At 44.6% G+C, this 25,523-nt stretch overlaps 1 protein-coding gene across 1 annotated transcript in view; it reads right to left on the bottom strand.

Moving 5' to 3' along the window:
* ccdc162 (coiled-coil domain containing 162) overlaps positions 1 to 25,523 on the bottom strand; it is a 271,702-nt gene that overhangs the window by 238,858 nt on the left and 7,321 nt on the right. Inside the window, exons 4-7 of the mRNA XM_078542866.1 lie at positions 19,250 to 19,360; positions 9,949 to 10,062; positions 4,837 to 5,031; positions 855 to 1,020 (exon numbers count right to left, since the gene is read on the bottom strand). Coding sequence (XP_078398992.1) covers positions 855 to 1,020; positions 4,837 to 5,031; positions 9,949 to 10,062; positions 19,250 to 19,360 — 586 coding nt within the window. The remainder of the gene's footprint in view (positions 1 to 854; positions 1,021 to 4,836; positions 5,032 to 9,948; positions 10,063 to 19,249; positions 19,361 to 25,523) is intronic.

Genomic DNA, 25,523 nt, shown 5'->3' with positions numbered 1-25,523 from the left:
ACCTCCCTGCTTGCACATTCTATTGTCTCCAGATATAAAATCAAAATTAAATTTAACCTTTTTAAATGGCCTTGCTCTCCCCTTTTAATGTTTGTGGATCCACACCAACATCTCCCTGCTCCAGATAGTATATATAAATAAAAACAGAAAATGCAGAAAAGACTCAGCAGGTCTGACAGCATCTATAGGGAGAGAAACAGGGTTAACATTTCAAGTCTGTATGACTCTTCTTCAGAGCTCTGAAGAGCTTCAGATTTCCAGCATCTGCAGTATTTTGCTTTTATCTTAGTGCACATCCTTTCCTTGTTCTTACTTTTAAAACATAGTATTTCACATCTGTCAATGCTGAACTGTACCTACCTACAGCTCTGAAGAAGAGTCATACGGACTCGAAACGTTAACTCTGTTTCTCTCTCCACAGATGCTGCCAGACCTGCTGAGTTTTTCCAGCATTTTCTGTTTTTATTATTATTGTACCTATCCACCCATATTTCCTGCTAATGGATCTTTGTCCCTCTGCCTTTTTTTCAAAATATTTGGCACAATTTGTTGTGACACCCCACCCCATCCCCTCGACCAACATCCCCCACCACCGCCCCCCAAGTTTGGTGTAATTAACAAGAGTGGCCCCAATACCGACCCTCACAGAATGCTACTCACCACACCTTCCCAGTCGGAGGTAAGAAGTGTTGATTTCACAACCTAATTGAAACTACAACCAATCTTTCTCTTAAGGGTACAACTTCTATATATAATTTCACAGTGAGTTTCACTGAATAATGGCTGTTGGAATGTGACTCTTGCAGACTTTTGCAGTCTTTGTGAAGCCTTCTTCATGACATTTGATTCCTTACCGGCTGATCCAGAAACACTAGAGAAAGCTGTGCTGGGACGGGTAGGAGCAGGTAAAGAGGAAAGCAAGGTGATGGTGCTGCCTTTGTCTTCATCGTCTGCTAAGGCGTCAGAAAGCTTCTCAGGTGTCACCTCAACATTGTGGGACATGGGCAGGTACTGTAACACCTGCAACGTAATGGGAATTACAGAAATTGAGCTGTCTGTTCATGACAAAGAGTCCCATCATTTCTGAAAAATATACTTAGAGATTAGGAATCACATTTTCACATTTTCCATCTCCAAAATCCATGAACTGGTTTTTCTTGCCAGTTTTGGGACTCCGACATTGGAACCAGTGTGGGTTCTGAGACTGCACATGCTGGGAGCGAGGCCATTAGAGCAATCTTTCCCGGAGCAGAGGGCTCTAGAGCCGGAGCAACCCCACTGTGAGAGGCAGGCACCGCTGAGGCAAATGAGAATTGTCGGTAACTGACCTGGAAGCCTCTTTCCACTGGGGAGCAGCCTGGTATGTGGCCATTAAGGACAACTGCACAGAAGTAAATTGGCAATATTGGATTGGACGGGAGTGGGGGGGTCATGAAACTGCAGGTTAGTTTACGATCTTTGCGTTCTTTGCAAAGGGGCAGCACGCAAACAATGAAAAGGCCAAGGGGTGTTGGGGGTGAAGGATCAGGGGAGAACTATCAGGATCCTGAGCAGACATGATGTAGACATAACAGCTGTACAGACTGGTGGGGAGGCAGTAAGTGATGGAGAACTTGGAGACAAGCCATCAGGCTCAGGTTTGTAACGAGATGGATTGTTTGTTGGATTCAGTGTTTGCTGCCTTCAAGCATTCTGGCAATTTGAAAGGTCTCTCATCATTGCTCAGTCACATTGCCTGATTTTTTTTTTTGTTTCCTCTCTCTCTCTCACACTCTCTGTATATGGAAGTACCTGCGCTGAGAGGCATACCTAAACAAGACACACCTAACCAATCTAATACAACATTGGGTGGAATTGGTGGGAGGCAGTCAGCCAATCTCCACCATACTGTGTCTCCCCCAACCCCATCCCCACTCATCCACAACCACCTGTCTCTCCTGCAGGGCCAGTGAATCCCCACATGCCCTTCTGGAGGCTGCTGAGCCTTATTGTTTTCCATGTACTGGTCAGCAACCTTTCATCAGTCCCTGCTGGCCAAGGAAAGTAGGATGTCCCAGTGTAGGGAGTTCCCATGCCAAATCTCCCTTGGTATCACTGGTCTTTGTAAGAGGCAGACAGAGTTTCCACTCCTCACAACGACAACCAGAAACTCTTGGAGTTTCCTTGGATCTAGCGCATCCAGTTCATAGGATTACATAGGATATACAACACAGAACCAGGCCATTCAGCCCCACAAGATCATGCCGGCTTTATGCTCCACTCAACTCTCTTCCCATCTTTCCTCATCTAAATTTATCATTGTAGGATCATAAAATTGTAGAACGGTTATAACACAAAAGAAAGTTATTCGGCCTGTTGTGACAAATATCTAGTTCATTGTTCCTGTTAATATTTTAGAGGTAATGTTTAGTTGTGGTAACATTAAAGTCTAACTGTAGAAAATGGGATAAATGCAAATAGCACAGCTTGAAGACTATTACACTTCAAAGGTTGGGACCATGTTGACTTAGGGAGTTAACAGCTAGAAAGGCAAGATCCTAAAACAGCAGGTGTGCTTATTTAGCTGGAGAACTGGAGATGTGATTGCAAAGATCCACTGATTGCAAAGAAGTGCAGTCTAGAGAGATGTTTTGGTTTGGGAGTTAGAGCTGGGTTGGTTGAAAAGCATTCAATGGATCCCAAAAGGCTGCATCGTCATGGAGATGGGTAGAGTTTAAGGAAGTTCTCTGATTTCAATTTATCTGAGAATTCTGCAGCAGAGCAAAAGGTTTTACTAAGAGTGCTGCTGTTAGCAGGCTCTAGGCAGTTAGAGCACAGTGAAGTCCTGGGGAGCTTAGAAGGTGGCAGAAGGTCACTGGTTCTGTGCTGGAGACATTTAGGATTCAGGGACAATCTGGGAGCCATTTATAGCTTGAGTATTGTTGAAAAAAAGACATTTTTGTCAAGGCTTTTCATCTTGCACTCATCAGGACAATTCGCAAGAATGCCAAATGTAAAGGGAACAACAATTTAGACTGCAGAAGAAGAGGGCGCCGATTGGTTGGCAAATGGAGTCTGATTGGTAGAGGTGTTGCCATAGAGAATGCACCAGTTGATGGTGACTGACAGTTAACTGCCAAGCATTGTTTGAAATTTAAAAACAGGCAGCTTGACTCTGATTTAGTGGAATGCTGTTTCAGGAGAAGAGGTTGAACCATTGGGAGGTGAGCAGTGAGCAGTCATTGAAGCTGTCTGAGCCAGAGTTGCTTTTGAGGGAATTCAGAAGCTATATCTTTGAAAACGAAGAATTGAAATCCCTCCTGAGGGAGTCAGAATTTTAACGAAATATTGTGACTCACAGTGGTAACTGACATCTAGATGGGTTGCTGAAAAATCCATAGGATCTGTCTTGATCACATCTGCCATTTAATGTGCAGTGTGGGTGTTCAACCACAGTTTGTCTGTTAATTCATATTTATCTCATGTTAATTCTGAATGTTAGAGTTTTGTAGATTGTTTTACCTTTTTGATTTTGAATAGTAAAGTTTATTTTGTTTGTTTAAAATTGTGGAATCTTGTGACTTTATTCTCCTAGAGGGTGACTGGAATTTTAAACTTTGTCTACTTTAAACAAAAAGTTATTGGTTCCTAACCGGATCGTAACACTGTTGAGTCTGCGTCGGCTCTCCACAAGAGAAATTTCCTAGTGCCACTTCTCTGCCTTTTCTCCGTAGCCCTGCAACCATTTCCTCTTCAAATAATGATCCAATTCTCATTTGAAAGCCATGATTGAATCTGCCTCTACCACACTCCTAAGGCAACACATTCCAGAACCTAACCACCCACTGCAGAAAAAAGCTTTTCCTCATGTCGCCATTGCTTCTTTTGGCAAACACCTGAAAGTAGTGTTTTCCGGTTCTCAATTCTTCCACAAGTGGGAACAGTTTTTCCCTTTCTAATCTGTCCAGACCCATCATGATTTTGGATACTCTATCAAATCTATTCTCAACCTTCTCCTCAAAGGAGTACAAACCCAGCTTCTCCAACCTATCAAAGTAACTGAAGATAAGGATCCCTGGAACCATTCTCGTAAATATTTCCTGCACTCTCTCTAATGCCTTCACCTCCTTCCAAAAATGTGGTGTCCAGAACTGGGTGCAAAACTTCAGTTGAGTCTGAACCAATGTTTCATACAGGTTTGTCATAACTTCCTTGCTTTTGGACTCTATGCCCCTATTCAAAGTTATGGATGTCCTATACTTTTTTAAGCGTTCTCTCAACCTGCCCTACCATCGTCAATGATTTGTGCACATATAATCCCAGGTCCCTCTGCTCCTGCACCTTTAGAATTGTACTCTTTATTTATATTGCCTCTCCCCATTCTTCCAGCAAAATTACCTTCTATTCTCTTCTCCCTCAAATGCTTGTCTAACTTCACTTTAAACGCATCCATATTATTCAGATACTATATATTCTCTGTATATTTTTCAGGATATTGCACTTAGCTCAAGGAAATTCTGGGCCACATTATGTAATGAAATTCAGATGCATACCTCAGGAGTTAGTTTAAAGACTTTAGCTTTACACCAAACTGTCATTATAAAATCATTATAAAAGTTTCTAGATAGTTCATTGAATTGCCTGAAAACTTTAACCTATATTCTTGCAATTTTATTGTTAACAGAGATTCGTTTAGTACAAAACCCCGAAATATGAATAATTAAAATGAACCATCAGACTTCCACATAAAAATAAATGGAATGGCTACACTTTTTAAAAATACACCTAAGCAAAGTACGTGTGTAACAGAATTACAGTCAAGCAGATTAGTTATTACATCTTAATTTATTTTCTTACCCTCAAGTAGCCATGGATAGTTGTCAGGGAGTGTAAATGGCACACCAACCATTGAAGGTAGATGACCACGTCTTCCTGGGTCACAAATTTACTGGCATTCCCTGTTTCTGTTAAAAGACATTCTCTGGCTGCTGAAAGCCTCCGAGCCCTCTGAACAGCGTCATCATACTCCTTCATAATACGAGAAATTTGTTTCTGCAATGTGGAGAAAAGGAAAGTTAAATGAGCCTCCACAACGACTGCAGCAGTTGGGGTCAAGGAAGCCTACGTCATACCACCAGAAATACAAGCACCAGAAGTGCAAGCTCGAAGGTCAGCCCAAAGTCCACGTGATCTTCACACAAGCTCCAAGGTTGAACTTCCATGTTGCTTTCAAGAAAATGAGAACTGTTGCATCTCAACGATTTGTACCAATCTAAAAACTCTGCATAGGATACTAACGATGAAGTTCTGTCCACTGCTTCTCCTGCCTGTGGATCCCTTTCCTTGATACCATCGTTGTCTAGAATTCTGTCTCTTCTAAGACATTTACATCTGCTGCTAACCATTAATAAGTCACAGATAAACTAGACAACCAACATCTTATGTTTGGAACTGCCTTAAGCTGACTAGATCACCACATAATATAGTAGGAATCTCAAGGTTCAGTCCAGATTTGTGAAGAAGTTAATTTCTTGAGGACCTTGACAGAAGTTGTGCTGGTTTTTCCAGCTAAATCCAGGCCGTATCACATTCAAATTTATTTGGTGCTTTGGCCAAGGTCAGGCATTGATTGATATGTCTAATTCTGGAGGGCAAGAAACAAAGCAAAAATTGAAGAAAAGGTGATCTCTATTGACAGGGATGCTAGTTATGAGGAAAGGCAGGAGAATCTTGGGCTTCTCATTCCAGAAAGAAGGTATCTTAGAGATGTGCAAGAGAGCCAATCTTATGGAAAAGGTTAATCCAGAATATTATTTTAAATTAAACAGTGGGAGTAGAACAAAAAGACACTAGAGAGAGGTAACTTTAGGACTGGTGTCAAGAGGTTCTTCTTCACATTTGGCCTGGATTTTTCACATGGCGGGCAGGCTGGGCGGGGGCGGGTGCAGAGCTGGTCACTGCCCGTGATCAGCTGCGTGCTGCCATTTTACACAGGCGGGCTAATTAAGGCCCGCCCAGTGTAACGCACGGCCGCTAGCGCTCAGCACTACCTGTGCGGACGGGGGAGAGGAGGGGGAGTTGGGGCCTGCACTCTTTCGCGCATGCTCACGAAAGAGCACAGCAATCTCCCTGAGTCACGGAGCTGCCTCAGGGAGATTGAATAGATTATAAAACATTTTAATGAACGAAGTAAAAATTTATTCAAACATGTCCCCTCATGTGACAGTGTCACATGAGTTGGGACATGTTTGTGAAGTTGGGAAAATGTATTTATTTATTATCCCACATGTGGATGAAGTTTCCTGAAAAACGCGAAGGCTGCTCGGGCTTTTCGCCTGCCCACCAACCTTATGGTTGGACAGGCAGTGTTCGAAAGTACTTCAATTGACTCCTTATTGGCCTTAATAGGCCTTTAACATTTCGGCGGGCACGTAGCCAACTCTGACGCGCGCCCGCCGAACGAAATATCACGATGATGTCGGGATGCATGCCGGACATCATCGTGCATCATTTCACGCGTCGGTGTGTTGGGCCCGCCTCCACACGCCGAGCGGAAGATTCAGCCCATGAAGAGAGGTCAACACTTGGAATTAAGTTTTAGACAGAGTGGTGGAAGCAAAACCTCTGGACTTACTTCAAAAATAAATAGATGCAGCAATATGAGGGCAGCAGAGAGCTGTTCTAGTTGGATGAATTAAGTTGGTCAAATGACCTTTCTCATCTGACAAAGTTTCTTGCCATCCTGAGAAGAAACTAGCTGCTGAACAAAACAAAGGTGACCCCCATTCAAACACAGCCAGGGGCCCTGCTGCTGTCCTCATATTTTAGACAGAGGTAGGCAGAGGTAACTGGGGTATGTGTACCTGGTAAGTAGGACTTTAAAATCTGAAAAGGAAGGTTGCTATGTCCCTCTTCCCTCTCTACCGATGTGATATGAATAGTTGATAAATAGTAATTTGATAGTACAGAACTTGAGTATAGCTGCAAAAAGAGGCATGTCTAAGCTTTTCGTCTTGTATTCATCAGGACACTTCACAAGGATACCAAAAAGGCGAAAACAACAATTTATACTGTATGTGAAGAGAGTGCTGATTGGTTGGCAAGCGGCATTGCCATGGAGAATGCACCAGTGATAGTGACTGACAGTTAACTGCAAACATTGTTTGAACTTTAAACCAGGCAGATTGACCCTGATTAGTCAAGGCATTGCTCTGAGGAATGAGTCAGCGAATGGCTGTCATTTATTCTGTTTAGCCGAAACAGGCATAATGTGTGTGCATGTTCTTTCCATCTGCAAAGAACAGGGTCCTGTGTATTAATATATGCAGCTTCCAGTACACAGAAATGCGCCACAATGCAAAACCCGAATGACAATCATAAATTAGTTGTCAGCATAATTCTTATAACATTTTAAATATTATTTAGCAAATGTTGTCCAATCGTGGAATCGCTGTGGACACTGTGTTGGACACTGTGTTTTGAGTTTTGCAAGCACGGGCTGGTTGGGTACGATCTGTACCCTGCTCATTACAAACAGCTGCTGAGACAAGCTGTTTGATACAATCCGCCAGCCTTTGGGATGCATGACCTACAAATCTAGCATCGCACTGACACTGAAATTCATATACCTCATTACTCATTTGTGTGATAGGCAGAACATCTTTTTGGCTTGACAGCAGCATCTTGTTAGTGTCGAATACCATTCGTGCTGCTACTACATAGTAGCAGCGTGAAACAACTAGCTTCACCTGTTGCTCAAATTTTTGAGATACCTTGCCCTTCCAGGGTAATCTGAGGTGGACTGGGCACTTTTCAGAGCCAAAAGTGACAGCCATAGGCCCGTTTGTGAGTTTGCGTGACAAACGGTGCGAAATGATCTGATCAGGGTAGCCATTATCCTGCCTGATGATTTTGATGCGCCCTATTTCAGCAGCCAGCTTGCATGGTGAGCAAATCACTTGGGCCTTATTTACAAGGTTGCCAGTAAGACCAATCTTATAGCATGTGGAACTACAAGAATCCCAAGGTGTATATTGACCAGTGATGGTAGGCTTGCGGTAGTCCATCCCCACCAATGGTAATGCCATTGAATGTCAAGGGGCAATGCTTAGATTCTCTTTTGTTCGAGATGGTCATTGCCTGGCACTTGTGTGCCTGGGTATTGTCCAGGTCTTACTGTGTTTGCACATGGACTGCTTCAGTATCTGAGGAGTCGCAAATGGTGCTGAACATAGTGCAATTATCAGCGAACCTCCTCACTTCTTATCTTATGATGGAAAGAAGGTCATTGATGAAGCAGCTGAAGATGGTTGGGCTTAGGATACTAGCCTAAGGAAATCCTTCAGTGATGTCCTAGAGCTGAGGTGATTGACCTCCAACAGCCACAACCATCTTCCTTTGTAATAGGTATGACTTCAACCAGTGAAGAGTGTTCCCCCCTGATTCCCATTGACTCCAGTTTTGCTAGGGCTCCTTGATGCCACACTCAGTCAAATGCTGCCTTGATGTCAAAGACGGTCACTTTCACCTCACCTCAGGAGTTCAGCTCTTTTGTCCATGTTTGAACCAAGGCTGTAATGACATCAGAAGCTGAGTGACCCTGGCAGAACTCAAACTGTGCATCAGTGAGCAGGTTATTGCAGAGCAAGTGCCGCTTGATAGCATTGTTAATGACCCTTTCCAACACTTTACAGATGATCGAGAGTAGAGTGATTGGGTGGTAATTGGCCAGGTTGGATTTGTCCTGCTTTTTGTGTACAGGACAGACCTGGGCAATTTTCCACATTGCCAGGTAGATGCCAGTGTTGTAGCTGTACTGGAACAGCTTGGCTAGGGGAGCAGAAAGTTCTGGAGCACAACTCATCAGTACTATTGCCAGAATATTGTCAGGGTCCATAGCATTTGCAGTATGCAGTGCCTTCAGCTGTTTCTAGATATCACGTAGGGTGAATTGAATTGGCTGAAGACTGGCATTTGTGATGCTGGAGACTTCCGGAGGAGGCCGAGATGGATCATCCACGCGGCACTTCTGGCTGAAGGCTGTAGCAAATGCTTCAGCCTTATCTTTTGCACTGATGTGCTGGGCTCCCCCATCATTGAGGATGGGGTTATTTGTGGAGCCTCCTCCTCCAGTGAATTGTTTAATTGTCCACCACCATTCAAAATAGGATGTGGCAGGATTGCAGAGCTTAGATTTAATCAGTGTGCTAAGAATTTCGCTGACAACCAATTTAAGATTGTCAGTCGGATTCACAGTGTGGCACATTTGCGTGTGCTGGAGGCTACATATATTAATTCACAGGGCCCTGTTCTTTGCAGACAGAAGGAACATGTACACACATTGCTCCTGTTTCAGCTAAACAAAATAAGTGACAGCCATTCGCTGATTTATTACTCAAGGCAATGCCTTGTCCAGTCAGGATCAAGCTGCCTGGATTAAATTTCAAACAATACTTGGCAGTTAACTTAGTCACCATCATTAGTGCATTCTCCATGGCAACGCCACTTGCCAACCAATCAGCACTCCCTTCACATACAGTATAAATAGTTGTTTTCCTCTTATATTGGTATTCTTGTGAAGCGTCCTGAATAGTTTATATTATTGCCAATGGGGGAGATTAATAAGATCATCATGAGGTTTTCATACCAATGAGCAGCATTTGCACCTTTTAGAACAAAAGAATATTAGAATATTTGTCACGTATTAGAGACATCCTAAAGTGCTTCAAATCCAAAGAATTACTTTTGAAGCACTGTCACTGCAATGTCAATTTTTACTAGCGATGGCAATAGAATTAAAATCTTCCCCAATAAAATCATTAATTTCCAGAGTCATTGTTTGATGTTCTTTCCTAAGCAACTTCTGTCCCTTGGAATATGCCATATGTATTCAAGCTACAACGACCTAGTTTGTGATGACTGGCATGCGCTGCCATTGAACAAGTTCAAAGGTTGTAATTTGTGGCCTACCTTATACAGTGGATAAACCTGCTCAATGATGTTTGTGTGCTGACAAAATCTTTTCCATCGGAGCATGTGCAGATATTTGCATTGCACTAACTGGTGCATCCGATCTGTGAAAAACTGTGATAAGAATGATATTCAATGAAAACAACAGCAACTGATTTAAACAAGCTATTGAAAAGGGATGAAGGCACCTATATTTATCATGCTTTTCATCTCAGTGTTAGTGCGGTTAATTTGATGCATACTCGACAGAATTAGGAAGGGAGGGTCAACCAATCATACTTCACTTGTGATAGATCAAGATTTCACTATCAGAACAAGAAACTCTGACCACATTGGGAAAGCAATGGCTGTAACTTCTGAGTTTCCCAGCTTCATGTTGGGGTGAGGGTGCCCCAAAGATACACTAGGGAATCCCCTTCGGAGTACGGCAATTATCCAGCAGCACAAGCTTCCCCTGGGCAATTCCCCTGCACCGGGAACCATCCGAGAATGCTACTTAAATTGCAAACTTTGGGTGGTTCCGACCGGGTTACATCAATAGCTACCCAGAAAAAGTTAGAAGGACTAAAACATCTTCTAACTCCTGGCTAACTATTGTACAGGGGACTTCCCCCATACCCCCGACCAGCACCCCCACGGGTCCCTTCCACTCCCCCAATCCCCCAGGTCCCCCTTGCCCCCACACCCCACTAACTAGCCCACCTCCACAGAACTCCCGCCCACCCCCGAGGGACTCTTCCACCCTCCGTGCCAGGCCCAACTCTCACCCCCAGCACCCCCCCCCCCCCACCACCCAAGGCACGATATGACCCCTGACCCCCCCCTGACCTCGCCCCAGTCTCCCATCCCCCCACCCCTCCCCGATCTCTGACCATTCCCCAGGCCTGATCCGACCGCTGTCCGCCCCACCTCTGACCACCCCATCTCTGACCGTCCCCCCCAACATCCCCTTTCCAAACCCCCAACCTCCCCACCCCCACCTCCGTTCGCCCCAGACCTCCGACCAACCCTTCGACCTCCAACCACGCCCCCGCCCCCCCGGATCTCCAACCACCGGGGCGGGGTCCGATCACCCCCAACTCCAAATCCCTGCCCAGCTCCGGTCCCTCCCGCCGACCTCCAATTCCGCCCCCCCCACCCCCCGCACCCCGCACCCAATCCACTTACCTTAGACACTTACCTCCTCAAAGGTCTTTAAGTTACAATGGACCTTGAACTTTCCTGGTTTATGGCAGCTAGTGCAGTAAAAAAGGGGGGCCTGGCCTCTTTCCCTTTGACTCAGCTGCACTTCGAAGCTAGGCCCTGGGGATGTGCTGCACTACCTGTATCTTGCCTGACCTAAGTCGGAAGGTCAGGCGAGGTATGATCAAGAGAAAATTAAGCTAAGAAATTGGGCACAGAGTGGCAATCCGGTGCTGATTGCTACTCCGAGGAAGTGCAAGCCCATTGTTTATCTGCCTTGACCCCTCTTTAGTGAAATATGTAACAAGTTTTGAGAGGCTGTTAATGTTAATGTTCCGGGTGTGGTAGCTTGGGGTTACACTACTGGACAAGGCCTGGGCTAATGATCCAGAGACATGAGTTCAAATCCCACCATGGCAACTAGGGCATTTAAAGTCAATCAATTAAAAGCTGCTACTGGATGAAACTACTGGATTGTCATAAAAACCCATCCAGTCCACGGAATTCCTTCCGGGTAAGGAAATCAGCCCGTTCTGGTCTACACATGATTCCAGAACCTTAGCAATGTGGTTGGTTCTTAACTACCCTCTGAAATAGCCTAGCAAGCTACTTAGTTGCATTCCAGGGAAATTAGGGATGGACAATCCATGTTGGCCTTATAGTGACACCCACATCCCAAAAAGGAATAAAAAAAAGTAGCCAGTCCGTACTTGTTCCACAGGAGATGCTAGTTAGGAACCTGGGATGCCTGGAAGAGCCTTTCCATTCCCTTAGATAGACCACTGCTCCACAACAACAAACTTACATGGTGGTGTTAATGGAGATAAATATCCTAAAATGACTCACAGAGGTGTAATCTGACAAAAATGGGTGCCAAGTCAACGAAGAAGATTTTAGGAGGTGTGGCCAAAAACGGAGTCAAAGAGATGGATTTTAAAGAGGGCTTTATTGGGAGAGAGGAGCCTGCAGAGAAAGATGGGTTTTGATAGGAGTTCCAGCATCTGGGGCACTAGCAACTAAAGGTCAGACAAAAATAATGGGGCAAAGAAAAGTGGTCATACACAACAGGCCAGAGTTGGAAACATAATCGCCTGCTGTAATTGGAAGTATATGCATTAAAATTTATTGCTTACAAATTAATATGAATGTCTGTTGTGGATAGCAGATAGTTCACTTAATAAAAACAAACAGTCCAGCAATTCATATCCAGTATTACGCTTCCAAAACTAGCATATTGCTAAACATTTTTTTATTAAAACATAATTCACCAAGGCTCCTCAGACAGCACCTTCCAAACCCACCACCACTACCATCCAGAGGACAAGGGCAACAGGTAGATGGGAACACCACCACCTGGAAGTTCCCCTCCAAGTCACTCACCATCCTGACTTCAGGGCCAGGGTTTTCCGCCTGTCGGGGGGGAAGTTGAAGAGCGGGCGCGCATAGGCGTGCTTCCGATCGGCATTCCCGATCGGGGGCACGCCGCCATTTTACGTGGGCGGGCCAATTAAGGCCCGCCCAGCATGACATCCGCACGGAAGCGCTCCCTGTGCGGGCGGGGGAGGGGGGAATCCCTAAACCCGAGAGTGCGCTCTTTCACACATGCGCACGAAAGAGCGCACTCATCTCCCTGAGGCTAAGTGCTGCTTCGGGGAGATCGTCTCTACTGTAAAAAATATTGGAAATAGAAAAAAAAATCCCTGACATGTCCCCTCATGTGACACTGTCACATGAATTGGGACATGTTTATAACTTCTAAAAACAACTTTAATTAAAATTTTAAAAACCTACATGAAACCTCATCCCACCCGTGGATGAGGTTTCATGCTTTTTCTGAAGCCTGCCAGGGCTCCCGGCCTGCCCGCCAACCTTAAGGTTGGACGGGCAGCTCCATTAATTACTTAAGTGACTCTGTCAATGGCCTCAATTGGCCATTGACAGGTCGGCAGGTGCACAGCTGATTTTTCTGAGCCCCCCGCCTACCTGAAAATTTAAATGGGGCGTTATTTTACGTGTCAGCGAGTGGGCCCCGCTTCCCTACTCGCCGACAGGAAAATCCTGGCCGGAAATATATTGTCGTTCCTTCACTGTCGCTGGGTCAACATCCTGGAACTCCCTTCCTAACAGCACTGTGGGTGTACCTACACCACAGGGACTGCAATGGTTCAGGAAGGCAGCTCACCACCACCTTCTCAAGGGCAACAACGAACGGGCAATAAATGCTGGCCCAGCCAGAGAAGCCCACATCCCGTGAATAAACTTATAAAAATTGAAACATAGGGCAGAATTTAATGTTGTGGTGATCACAGAATCACAGAATTATTACGGTGTAGAAGGAGGCCATTCAGCCCATTGTGTCTGCACTGGCTTTCTGAGCATTTTAACTTAGTGCCAATCTCCTGTAACCCTGCACATTGTTTCTATTTAAATAATCATCTAATGCCCTCTTAAATGTCTCAGTTGAACTTGCCTCCATCACACTTCCAGGCAGTGCATTCCAAACCCTAACTACTCGCTGTGTGAAAAAGTTTTTACTCACTTCACATTTGCTTCTTTTGCAAAACATTTTAAAACTGTGCCCTCTGGTTTTCGATCCATTTACGAGCAGGAACAGTTTTTCCCTATCTACTCTGTCCAGACCCCTCATGATTTTGAAAACTTCTATTAAGTCTCTTCTTAGCCTTCTCCTCTCCAAAGAAAACAATCCCAACTTCTCCAATCCTTCCTCATAAGTGTCTTATCCCTGGAACCATTCTCATGAACCTCTTCTGCACTCTCTCCTATGCGTTCACATCCTTCCTATAGTGTGGCGCCCAGAATTGTACACAATACTCCAGCTGAGGCCTAACCAGTGTCCTATATAAGTTCATCATAACCTCCCTGCTCGTGAGCTCTATGCCCTATGTGCTCTATGTCTATGTACATATACACACAGGTCTCTCTGCTCCTGCACACCCTTTAGAATAATAGCCTTTATTTTATACTGTCTCTCCATGTTCTTTGTACCAAAGTGTTTCACCTCACACTTCTCCGCATTGAACTGCCACCTATCTGCCCACTCCACCAATGTGTCAATGTCCTTTTGAAGTTCTACACTGTCCTCCTCACAGTTTAAAATTCTCCCAAGTTTTGTGTCATCTGCAAACTTTGAAATTGTGCCCTGCACACCAAGATCTAGATCATTTATATATATCAGGAAAAGCAAGGGTCCCAATACCGACCCCTGGGGAACTCCACTACAAACCTTCTTCCAGCCCGAAAAATACCCAATAACCTACTCTCTGTTTCCTATCCCTCAGTCAATTTTGTATCCATGTTGCTACTGTCCCATTTATTCCAACCTATAATTTTCCTCACAAGTCTGTTGTGTGTCACTGTATCGAACACCTCTTGGAAGTCCATACACAACACATCAACGGCCTTGCCCTCATCAGCCATCTCTGTTACCTCTTCAAAAAACTCCAGCAAATTAGTTAAACACGATTTTTCTTTAACAAATCCATGCTGACTCTTCCGAATCAATCCACATTTTTCCGTGTGACTATTAAGTCTATCCCGAATAATTATTTCTAGAAGTTTCCCCACCACTGAAGTTAAACTGGCTGGTCTGTACTTGCAGGGCAGATCTGTACAACCTTTTTAAACAAGGGCGTAATGTTTGCAATTATCCAGCCCTCCAGCACCTCCCCCAAATCCAGGGAACATTGAAAGATTATTGCCAGTGCCTCTGCAATTTCCACTCTCACTTCCTTCAATATTCTTGGATGTATCTCATCTGGTCCCAGTGCCTTATCAACTTTAAGTAGAGACAGCTTATCCAATTAACCATTTCTACTGACTGAGTTTCCTCCTCTATCGCCATGGCCTGGGCAGCATCTGCCTTGTAGATAAAGACAGATGCAGAGTTTTCATTTAACACCTCAGCCATGCCTCTTGCCTCCTGTGTGTAAATCCCCTTTTTGGTCTCTGATTGGCCCTACTCCTTTTACCACCCTTTTACTATTGACGTGCTTATAGAATACTTTGGGATTTCCTTTTATGTTAGCTGCCAGTCTTTTTTCATAATCCCTCTTTGCTTCTCGTATTTGCATTTTCACATCCCTTCTGAACCTTCTGTATTCAGCTTGGTTCTCAATTGTATTTGCTACCTGACACCTGTCATAAGCACACTTATTCTTCTTTAACTTAATTTCTATCTCCTTTGTCACCCAGGGAGCTCTGGATTTGCCTGTCCTACCCTTCCCTTTTTGAGGGAACATACCTTGACTGTGCCCAAACTATCTCCCCTTTGAAAGTAGCCCATTGTTCAGCTACTGTTTTTCCCGCCAACCTTTGGTTCCAGTCTATCTGGCCCAGCTCTGTTCTTGCCCCATTGAAGTCCACTCTCTGCCAGTGATTATTCTTACTCTGGATTGACCAACGTCATTTTCCACTGTCATCCTAAACCTTATGATACAATGATCATAAAATGTTCTCCCACTGTCACTTGATCTACTTGGCCCACCTCATTCCCAAGAACCAGGTCTAGCAATGCTTCCTTTCTTGTTGGACTAGACACATACTGCTGTAGGAAACACAATTAAGGAACGCTTATCCCTCACTGCCTCTTACACTACCACTATCCCAGTCTATATATGGGGAATTAAAGTCCCCCATTATAACTGCTCTACAATGTTTACGCCTCTCTGTAATCTTCCTTGCAGATTTGTTCCTCTATATCCTTTCCACTAGCTGGTCGTCTTTACATTACACCAAGCAATGTAATTGCACCCTTCTTATTCCTTAGCTCTAGCCAAATCAATTCTGTCCTTGAATACTCTGACACATCCTCTTTCTCCAGTATTGCAATACTCTCCTTAGCCAAAAAATCCACCCATCTTCCTTTTTTCTCTTTCCTATCTCTTCTGAACACCTTGTAACCAGGAATATTTAACATCCAGATCCGTCCTTCCTTAAGCCAGGTCTCCGTTATCGCCACAACATCATAATCCCACAAGGCAATCTGTGTCTGTAACTCCCCTATTTTATTAACTATACTCCGTGCATTCACGTACATGCAGCGTAACCCTGATTTAGACTTCATTACTTGCTCCCTTACTCTGACACCATCTATTAACTTACTTTTCTCTATTTTAGTGCTATCTGCCTCTCCCAGCATTCCATGCACCCTGGTATTACTGACTTCCACACCCCTGCTGAGTGATGGGCTAGTCCACTGACTGGAGAACCTGTGGCAATCCCCTGCTGCAGTTATTTCCAAGAGCCCCATCGGGATTTAATCCCAATCAGTCAATCTGCTGGTAGCTGTCAGGGTTCCCTGGACTTGCAAGTGAAATTTCCTACCTCCAATCAGAGGCCAGCAGCTCTCCAGTACCTGCAGCTTTATCAGGAGCAGTGGTCACTGCTGGTACTGCAGTAGGCCTGAGGGGGATGTTGGCTGCTGGAGCCCCAGGACACAGGTAAGTGGAGTGGGATCGCCGCGGGAGTCAGGCAGACGCTTGAGGGTGTGGGGAGGGGGATCTGTGTAAAGGGCAGGGATGCGTCTTCCTGTGAAGGCAGCCCTTGCTGCTAATGGATCCTTCCAAAGGGGATAGGGTGCTCAAGTAAGAGCCCCCACCTCTCCACTAAGCAGGCATGCCCGCCAGGGCTCACCTGGCCCCTGACATGTTGCTGGTTGAATACCAGCAGTGGTGGGCTGAGGTCCTTAAGTGGCCACTTAAGGGCTTCAATTGGTCATTGGGCAAGAAGGGAAATGTGAACTCGTCCACTTTGGCAAGAAGCATAGAAAGGCAGCATATTATTTAAATGGAGGGAGATTGCAGAGGGACCTGGCTGTCCGAGTACATGAATCACAAAATGTTAGTGTGCAGGTACAGCAAGTGATTAGGAAGGCAAATGGAATGTTGTCATTTATTGCAAGGAGAATGGAATATAGAAGTAGAGGAGTTTTACTATAGTTGTACAGTGAGTTGGTGAGGCCACATCCAGAGTACAGTGTACAGTTTTGGTCTTCTTATTTAAGAAAGGATATAAATGCTTTAGAAGCAGTTCAGAGAAGGTTCACTTGACTGATACCTGAGATGTGGGGATTATCTTATGAGGAACGGTTGGACAGACTGGGTCTGTGTCCATTGCAGTTTAGACGATTGAGAGGTGATCTTATTGAAACACAAGATCCTGAAGAGACTTGACAGGGTGGATGCTGAAAGGATGTTTCCCCCTTGAGGCAGAGACTAGAACTGGGGGACACAGTTTAAAAATACGGGGTCTCCCATTTAAGGCGGAGCTGAGGGGAAATGTTTTCTCTCAGGGGGTTGCATGTCTTTGGAACTCTCTTCACCATAGAGCAGTGGAGGCAGGGTCAATGAATATCTTTAACACAGAGGTAGAGAGATTTTTGACTAACATGGGAGTCAAAGGTTATGGGGGATAGCCAGAAATGTAGAGTTGATGCCTCAATCAGATCAGCCATGATATTATTGAATGGCGCAGCAGGCTCGAGGGGCTGAATGGCCTACTCCAGCTCCTAATATGTATGCTCTTATGCCCAACCATCTGCTTCATCAGTGACCTTTCTTCCATCATAAGGTCAGAAGTGGAGATGTTCACTGATGATTGCACAATGTTCAGCACCATTCGCGACTCCTCAGATACTGAAGCAGTCCATGTCCAAATGCAGCAAGACCTGGACAATATCCAGGCTTGGGCTGCCAAGTGCCAGTTAATGATCATCTCCAACAAGAGAGAATCCAATCATCGCCCCTTGACATTCAAAGGCATTACCGTCACTGAATCCACCACTATCAACATCCTGGGGGTTACCATTGACCAGAAACTGAACTGGACCAGCCTTATAAATACTGTGGCTACAAGAGCAGGTCAGACACTAGGAATCCTGCAGCGAGTAACTGACCTCCTGTCCGCCATCTACAAGGCACAAGTCAGGATTGTGATAGAATACTCTCCACTTTCCAACAAAACTCAAGAAGTTCAACACCATCCAGGACAAAGCAGCCCACTTGATTGGCACCCCTTCCACAAACATTCACTCCCTCCACCACCGACGCACAGTGGCAGCAGTGTGTACCACCTACAAGATGCACCACAGGATCTCACCAAGGCTCCTTAGACAACACCTTCCAAACCCACAACCACTACCATTTAGAAGAACAAGGGCAGCAAACACATGGGAACACCACCACCTGCAATTTCCTCTCCAAGCCACACACCATCCTGATTTGGAAATATATTGCTGTTCCTTCACTGTCGCTGGGTCAATATCCTGGAACTCCCTTCCTAACAGCACTGTGGGTGTACCTACACCACATGGACTCCAGTGGTTCAAGAAGGCAGCTCACTAACACCTTCTCAAGGGCATGAATGAATAAAGAAAAAGCTCCTATGACACCTCCAGCCCCAGCTTAACTGGGGGCAGTCAGGGAGGCAACCAACTCTGCAACCCAAGCCTTTCCCTCTCATTATACAGCAGGCCCCCGTCTCCCAGCCCGCTTCTCAGGGGTGGGGGCATTAAGTTTCGCTCATACTAACAGAAACAGTCAAAAATAAGCTATGCAGTTTTGACTATGCTGTTTGTTTCCTCCAATAGGCAAATAGAATGTGTGTTGTGATGTGACATCAGCCAAGTTAGCTTGTCCCAGATGAAGCAGCAGTTTAGATACTACTGCTCACCAGCATTCATTACCCATCCTTGTTCTGGAGTCACATGTAGGCCAGACCAGGTAAGGATGACAGATTTCCTTCCCTAAAGGACATCAGTGAACCAGATGGGTTTTTATGACAATCGGCAATGGTTTTATGGTCATCATTAGACTTTTAATTCCAGATTTTTATTGAATTCAAATTCCACCATCTGCCGTGGTGGGATTCAAATCCAAGTCCCCGGAGCAGTACCCTGGGTCTCTGGATAACTAGTCCAATGACAATACCACTATGCCATTATCTCCATATACAAAGCATGGCTAGTTGAGCAAAATGTTGGAGGGTTACTGGTGCCCACTGATTGCAACACAGACACAATCAGTGCCTTCAGCAGACAAAGGGTGAGGATTGGGCGGGGGAAGCACTTTGCATCATTTACATATTGAAAATGCCATGTAACCTGGTGGAGGAGAAGAGGTAAACTTTCAGCCGTGTACTCCTGTGTTAGGCAGCTCTCCAACTCTCTCTGCATTACGTCTGCTTGAATCAAAAGTGGTTTTGCTTCAGCCACCTACAAAAGGAAACAAAATAATTGTAGTTTAAATCAGAAACCGTCAATTAGAAAGGTCACTTCAAGACTGTTGAAGAGTGTAGAGAACTTTTATAATTGTTCACTGCAACGCACATATTTAATCTTTATTGCTGAGTCAGATCAGATCATGTTGGTTCCCGTCAATCCCAGTGCTGTCAGGATTATTTAACAATTTAACTATCTATCTGTATCATAAAAATCTGATATCAACACACAACTTCCTGTCTGCACCACATGACTTTCTGTTTCTCAGCTTTTTTGTCAACATTTTCCCTGATTATAAATTCCTACATCCAACCTTATAGCAAGTTTTGACCATTTAAACTCATCACCCTGTAATTACATAATCTGGTTATCTCTAATATCCAAAAAAAGAGTTAAACAAAAAGTTACATATTTCACATTAACATATTAAATTTATCCACGGAGGTATCTGTGCTGTATTATTTTTTATTCATTCATGAGATGAGGGCGTCGCTGGCTAGGCCAGCATTTATTGCCCGTCCCTAGTTGCCCTTCAGACAGTGGTGGTGAGCTGCCTTCTTGAACCGCTGCAGTCCTTGTGGTGTCGGTACACCCACAGTGCTGTTAGGAAGGGAATTCCAGGATTTTGACCCAGTGATAGAATCACTGAAGTGTTGGTACTACAACCAGAGTCTGCAACTAACATTAATCAGTTCTGTATTGCAATGGACCGAACTTATCAATCAATGTTCTGACAGGCACTGAAAGGAAATCCTTTGCCTCTTTAAAGATCTAAGGCCTTATTTAAAGAACTATCTACACTTATATTGCAATTAGTATTAAGTAGACTTTGTTTTATTTCTGCCTTTTTTTTTCTTCTTTAGGTTCATGCAGGCCTACCTGAGTAGAAAGATGGGACAATTGCTTCCTGATGGCTGGCAGACCCATTATACACAACACACCAGCTCCTTGTAGATATGTTTTACATTTTTGAAGTCTTAATAAAGCTTTCTGTTTTCCCGTGCCTTGTGGAAAAGTGTTTGCCTTCTGTTTCAACCCCCTCCCTCCCCCTGACAGCTCAGTGGAGGTTGAGGACTTGCTGTGTGAGAAACTACTGGCACAAGCCCACATCCCACCATTCATTGGCGCAGCCTGTTGAACCACCAACATGTTGTGCCACCTGTCTCAGTTAATTATTTCTTATTTTCTTTGTTTTTTGTTTTGAAGCAGAAAACATTAGGCGCAAAGAACTATTTGCATTTCAAAGGCTAATACACATTTGCAAGGAAATGGTGGATTGTATCGTGCTCATTCCCAACAGGTGTCTAAAATTGATTCAAGCCATCCCTTGTGAGATTTATGTTTTTGTCAATTTTTAAAATGCAAAATAGCATTTCAACAGTACATTTCTGCATAATATGTAAGATGATTTTACATTTCCCTGATAATCAACTGTTCATTATCACTCAGCAAATTTGCATTGGCATCACTAATCCTTCAGTAGGGGTATCAGCCTGATTGAATCCATGGTACTGAATGCTGCCTGTCACCATCCATTACAGGTACTGCACTGCCAAAACAAAAGAACCCAAGTCTATATATAATCACAGCAGAAAACTGAATCGATTTTAGTGGACAGAAAATCAGGAGCATCGTGACTAAGGTTCACAGACCTCCATGTCCCACTCTCCAATCTGTCCTGTCACCAGGTCAGAGGATTTGGAGACATCTGTACCTTATTAAATATCTTATGCAGGATGCATCTATCCTATTTGCAAACCTCAGCAACTCACCAAGTCTCCTTCGACAGAATGTTCCAAACCAGCAACCTCTGCCACCTAGAAGGACAAGGGCAGCAGATACATGGGGACACCACCACCTGCAGGTTCCCCCCCAACCCACACACCATCCTGACTTGGAAATATCTCACTGTTCCTTCACTGTCACTGGATTAAAATCCTTGAACTCCCTCCCTAACAGCACTGTGGGTGTACCTACACCATATGGACTGTAGCGATTCAAGAAGGCAGCTCACCACCACCTTCTCGAGAGCAATTACGGATGGGCGATAAATGCTGGCCCAGTCAGCAACGCACACATCCTGTGAAAGAATACATTTAAAAAGCTCTTATCATCACATTTGTGTCCCTTTTCATTGTAACTATCACATTTCCCATTCAATCATGCCCTGGCAACTTTCTTCATTTTAGTTCCTTTTTTTGATATAACAATTGAATAGTGCAAATGCTTTTTCAATATATTTTGATTAGTAACAGATATTTCTGCTGTCCAATATAAGGATTAAACAATTTGAGCGTGATCGTTGAAATGTCTTCTGGGCCGATTGCAGTTCAATGTTTGTATAATGAGGTTATGTTTGGTGGTGAGGAAACTTAAACAATGGATGATCCATCTTTGAGTTTTTGGTTAGGACAGGAGGTATACAGTTACATCGATAAGGGTTTTGAATTATTCATGCAGTTCCCAGATCAACGAAGCTAAAAGCAGCTTTGGAAACAAGGGAGTTTCTTGGTGGGACCAGCAAGTTTGGAGAAAAGGGCCATCAATTCCATTAAAAATATAAATTAGTCATTTGGGTCACAGAATCAAAGGGGTTGTTTTGAAGGTAAAGGACAATTCATCTACATATCTGTTTGGAAATCCCATGTATGCCACGTCGTCATGGAGATGGGCTGTGGGGGTCAGGTAGGTTTCTTTCTTAATTATCCATGTGTGTATCTTTTTGCTTGCAGAAGCAGGCAGTCAGTGACAATGTTAGAAATGCAAGTCCTTTTAAGAGTAAACCAAGATTAGCTTGAGAGTGAATTGAGAGCAGATGATGCTCTTTGAAGCCTGTACTTAAGAGCTGGGTTTTTCACCAGTCGGGGTATTTTGCTTCTGGACAGGGAGAGGATCCAGAGGGGAAGAGTGGAAACTGGTATTTGTACTGAAGTATAGTTTAACAATAAAACAGTTGTGATTCACAGAATGTCTTCTGCTGCCTGATTTGGTAAATGGACATCCCACCTATTTAACAATCAGCGGTTCGGTTTAGGAACCGACAGAGACAGTTGCAGCTTACTTGAGTCCAGGGAGCAAAAGAAATAAATATTATCCAGGCCTGCACCTTAAGCAGAGAAAATACTAACTTTATTCTTCGCTGTGCAGAATGTGGGTTGGAGCTCAGGTTTAGTTTGGAGACACAGCTCGTGATGGAAAAAGAGGCTGGAAGATTTGCCAAGCTTGGAGCTACAGGAAGAAATCTATAGTAACCCTCATACTGAAAACACACAGTTCAGCTTGGAATCAGGCAGAGAGAAAGAAATCTGCCAGGAGCCATGGAACAGCTGTGGACCGGGAGATTAGAGCCATTGGAAACCTCGGGTGTTTCTAATTTTCAGTTGAAGTCACTGTGCAGGAATTACAAGTGTAGTGCAGAGGAGTCATAGTAGAAAAGAGAAGGTTGAGTTGGGGATTTAGTCTAAAGTATCTGTCAGTGGGTTTTGGTGGAGGTCTTGTGGTGCATCCCTGCCTCTGGGCCAGAAACTCAGGGTTCAAGTCGAACTCATGACCTGATGGCCAAGGAAGGCGTATTCGTAATATGGCCAAACAGGCTGATTATCAGCACATAAATCCTTCCTATATGCGTGATGACAGGCAGTAAGAGCAGGAGAGTTTCCTGGTCAGCCACACTGCAGAAGGCCATGGCAAACAGCAAACTACTGCAGTTCTTGGCCAAGCAAAATCATGGACTAATCCAATGGAAGTCCATCATTGCCAACACCTTCTTAGGGCATGGTATCAGGAGGAGTTGCATTTTATCGTGCTTTTCGATGTAAAGTATAAGTAGCTACCTAAGACAGTGTTTATTTAGTAGCGTTTGCTTTACTTCATTCTTACACAGTAAAATTTATTTGTTTTAAACCGTGGAATCTTGTGGTTTAATTATTTCAGTACATCACTGGGGACAGAATTCCTCCACTGGCAGATTTTCAGGCGGAGGGCGGGCCATAAAATTTCTTGGATGGCTCCCGCTTGGGGCTCCCACCCACCCTGACCTCTCTGCAATTTGAGGGCGGAACAGACGAGGCCTAGGCCCACCCTTGCCCCAATTGAAGCCCTTAAGTAACCAATTAATGACCACTCAAAGGCTGTTTTCTACCCCCTCACCCCCCCCCCCCACCCCCCCCACCCCCGACCACCTGACTTTTCAGGCCAGTGGGAGAAGTTCAAGGGCAAGGGGAAGTCTGGAAAGTGGCCATGCTCAGGCCTCGGGCATGAAGGCCCTCCATCAACGGCCTCCTTTCAACATTGGGTGCCCCACCTAGATGGCCTGGCCCCTGCGAGTGCTCCCCACTCCCCTGGCCTCTGCACCAACACGCCCACCTCTACCCCCTCTCTGCCCATTCCCCCTCCCAGGTCTCGTCTCACCTCCCCACCCCGAGACCCCCACAGTTACCTGGCCCTGGACTCGCAGGACTTAGACTCTAGGGGCTGCTTATAGTCCCAGTCCTGTACACTGCAGCTTCTGTCGCTGCTGGGACTAGGTTGTTGTCAGCCCATCAGACTGGGCAGCAGCTCTCTGAGGCGGGACATCCTCCCGAGTGAGCGGTGGAAGTCCTGTCTGCAGGGAATTAACACTCGCTGGAGCGTTAAATGGCTGTGGAGCCTTCAGGGATATGTTCACCGCCGACTCTTTGGGTGGCAGGCTGGATAAACCTCGCCATTCCAATAATCCTGGCCTGGGAGTTCGAATTTCTCTTTAAATGTTAACAGTCTCTACAGGGATCATAACACCTCATTAGAGTTTCTCTTTCAAGGTCTCAGCCTGTCTCAAAAGCCTAGGTATAGACAGAATATTTTTATCTCACAAAAGTTAGAAGAAGCTTCAAATCACACTTCTGCATCCCAATCAGTCTGCAGTATTTCCCACCTATGCATCCTGAGGATGTTCAGCTTGCAGAATTTCCCCGTGTGCAATCTGTGGAACAGTAAGGGTCGAAGGGTATGACCCTCAGTTTGTGAGGATTTGAGGGTTCCTTCACTTTTTCTTTCAAAAAAACTGGAGAACAACTGGAGATTGAATTCTCAAAGCTTTTATTTCAGGCCAATTATGGATTTCTATAATGACATATTACAACCAAACTTTTATGTTATTATCTCCTCACAGAAAAATAATAGCTCCGAGAGGCAGTATCATTCTTTTACTGTTTCCTTTTCTAATCTGCTACAAAGAGATTGATTATCAAGCATTAGTTTTTTTTTTATGGAGCCAATCACCTCTACTGGTTGAATATTGGCTGTGTAGTAGTTAACATCCCAGCCTGTCATTTTGGTTTTAATTGTTCATGGGATGTGGGTGTCACTGGCTAGGCCACCATTTATTGCCCATCCCTATGCCCATGTGGGAGACTGGGGCAAATGGAATTTAATACAGAGAAATGTGAGGTGATGCACTTTGGCATAAGGGATAGGGAGAGACAATACAGATTTTATGACTTAGTTCTGAAGAGTGTGCAGGGACAGAGGGACCTGGGGGTTGTTATGATCCCAGCTGATGTTACCACTGGACAATCCAGATCCCAGGGTGGAACCCGGCTTGATAGATCCTAACTTTTATTTTTTGTTTAGACACGTGGAGAGTGGCTACTGAACAGAGTCCAGGGGTCAGCTGATGAACTTTTAACAAAAGAATAAAACATTTATTAAACAAGAAAAGATGAACTACATTACAATACTCCTTCACCCACAACTATACCTTTACAGATATATACCAATTTCTAAGAATAACACAAGTTACAAAAGCTATTTTATACTCTAATGTCCACAGTAAGCACAGTCCATGTAAACCAATAGGCACCCTGGGGTCAGACACACCACATTCTGAGACCAAGTGACAGATGCCACCCAAACACATGCTATGGATCCCTCATCAACTCACCCTAGGCACTTGTCACACCATGAGCCATGTTCATTCAAGCTTTCTTCCACTCACACTCTCTCTCACTGACTCAGCCATGTCAACAGAACTCCACTGCTTCACATGCCCATAGTAAAGAGTTAGAGACCTTCATCTGGCTTCTCGCAAGCCTATTTTTGCTTTAAGTCTGCTTCCTGCAGCTTTCTCCCTTTAAGCTTGGTGTCTTTTTCTGCTCCTCACTCTTAACTTCACTTAACA

Source organism: Cetorhinus maximus, chromosome 5 (assembly GCF_964194155.1).
Source record: "Cetorhinus maximus chromosome 5, sCetMax3.hap1.1, whole genome shotgun sequence".
In the NCBI taxonomy this organism is placed as follows: Eukaryota; Metazoa; Chordata; class Chondrichthyes; order Lamniformes; family Cetorhinidae; genus Cetorhinus; species Cetorhinus maximus.
The sequence above is the reverse complement of the archived record's forward strand: the minus strand, read 5'-3'. Positions and strand labels throughout refer to the sequence as shown.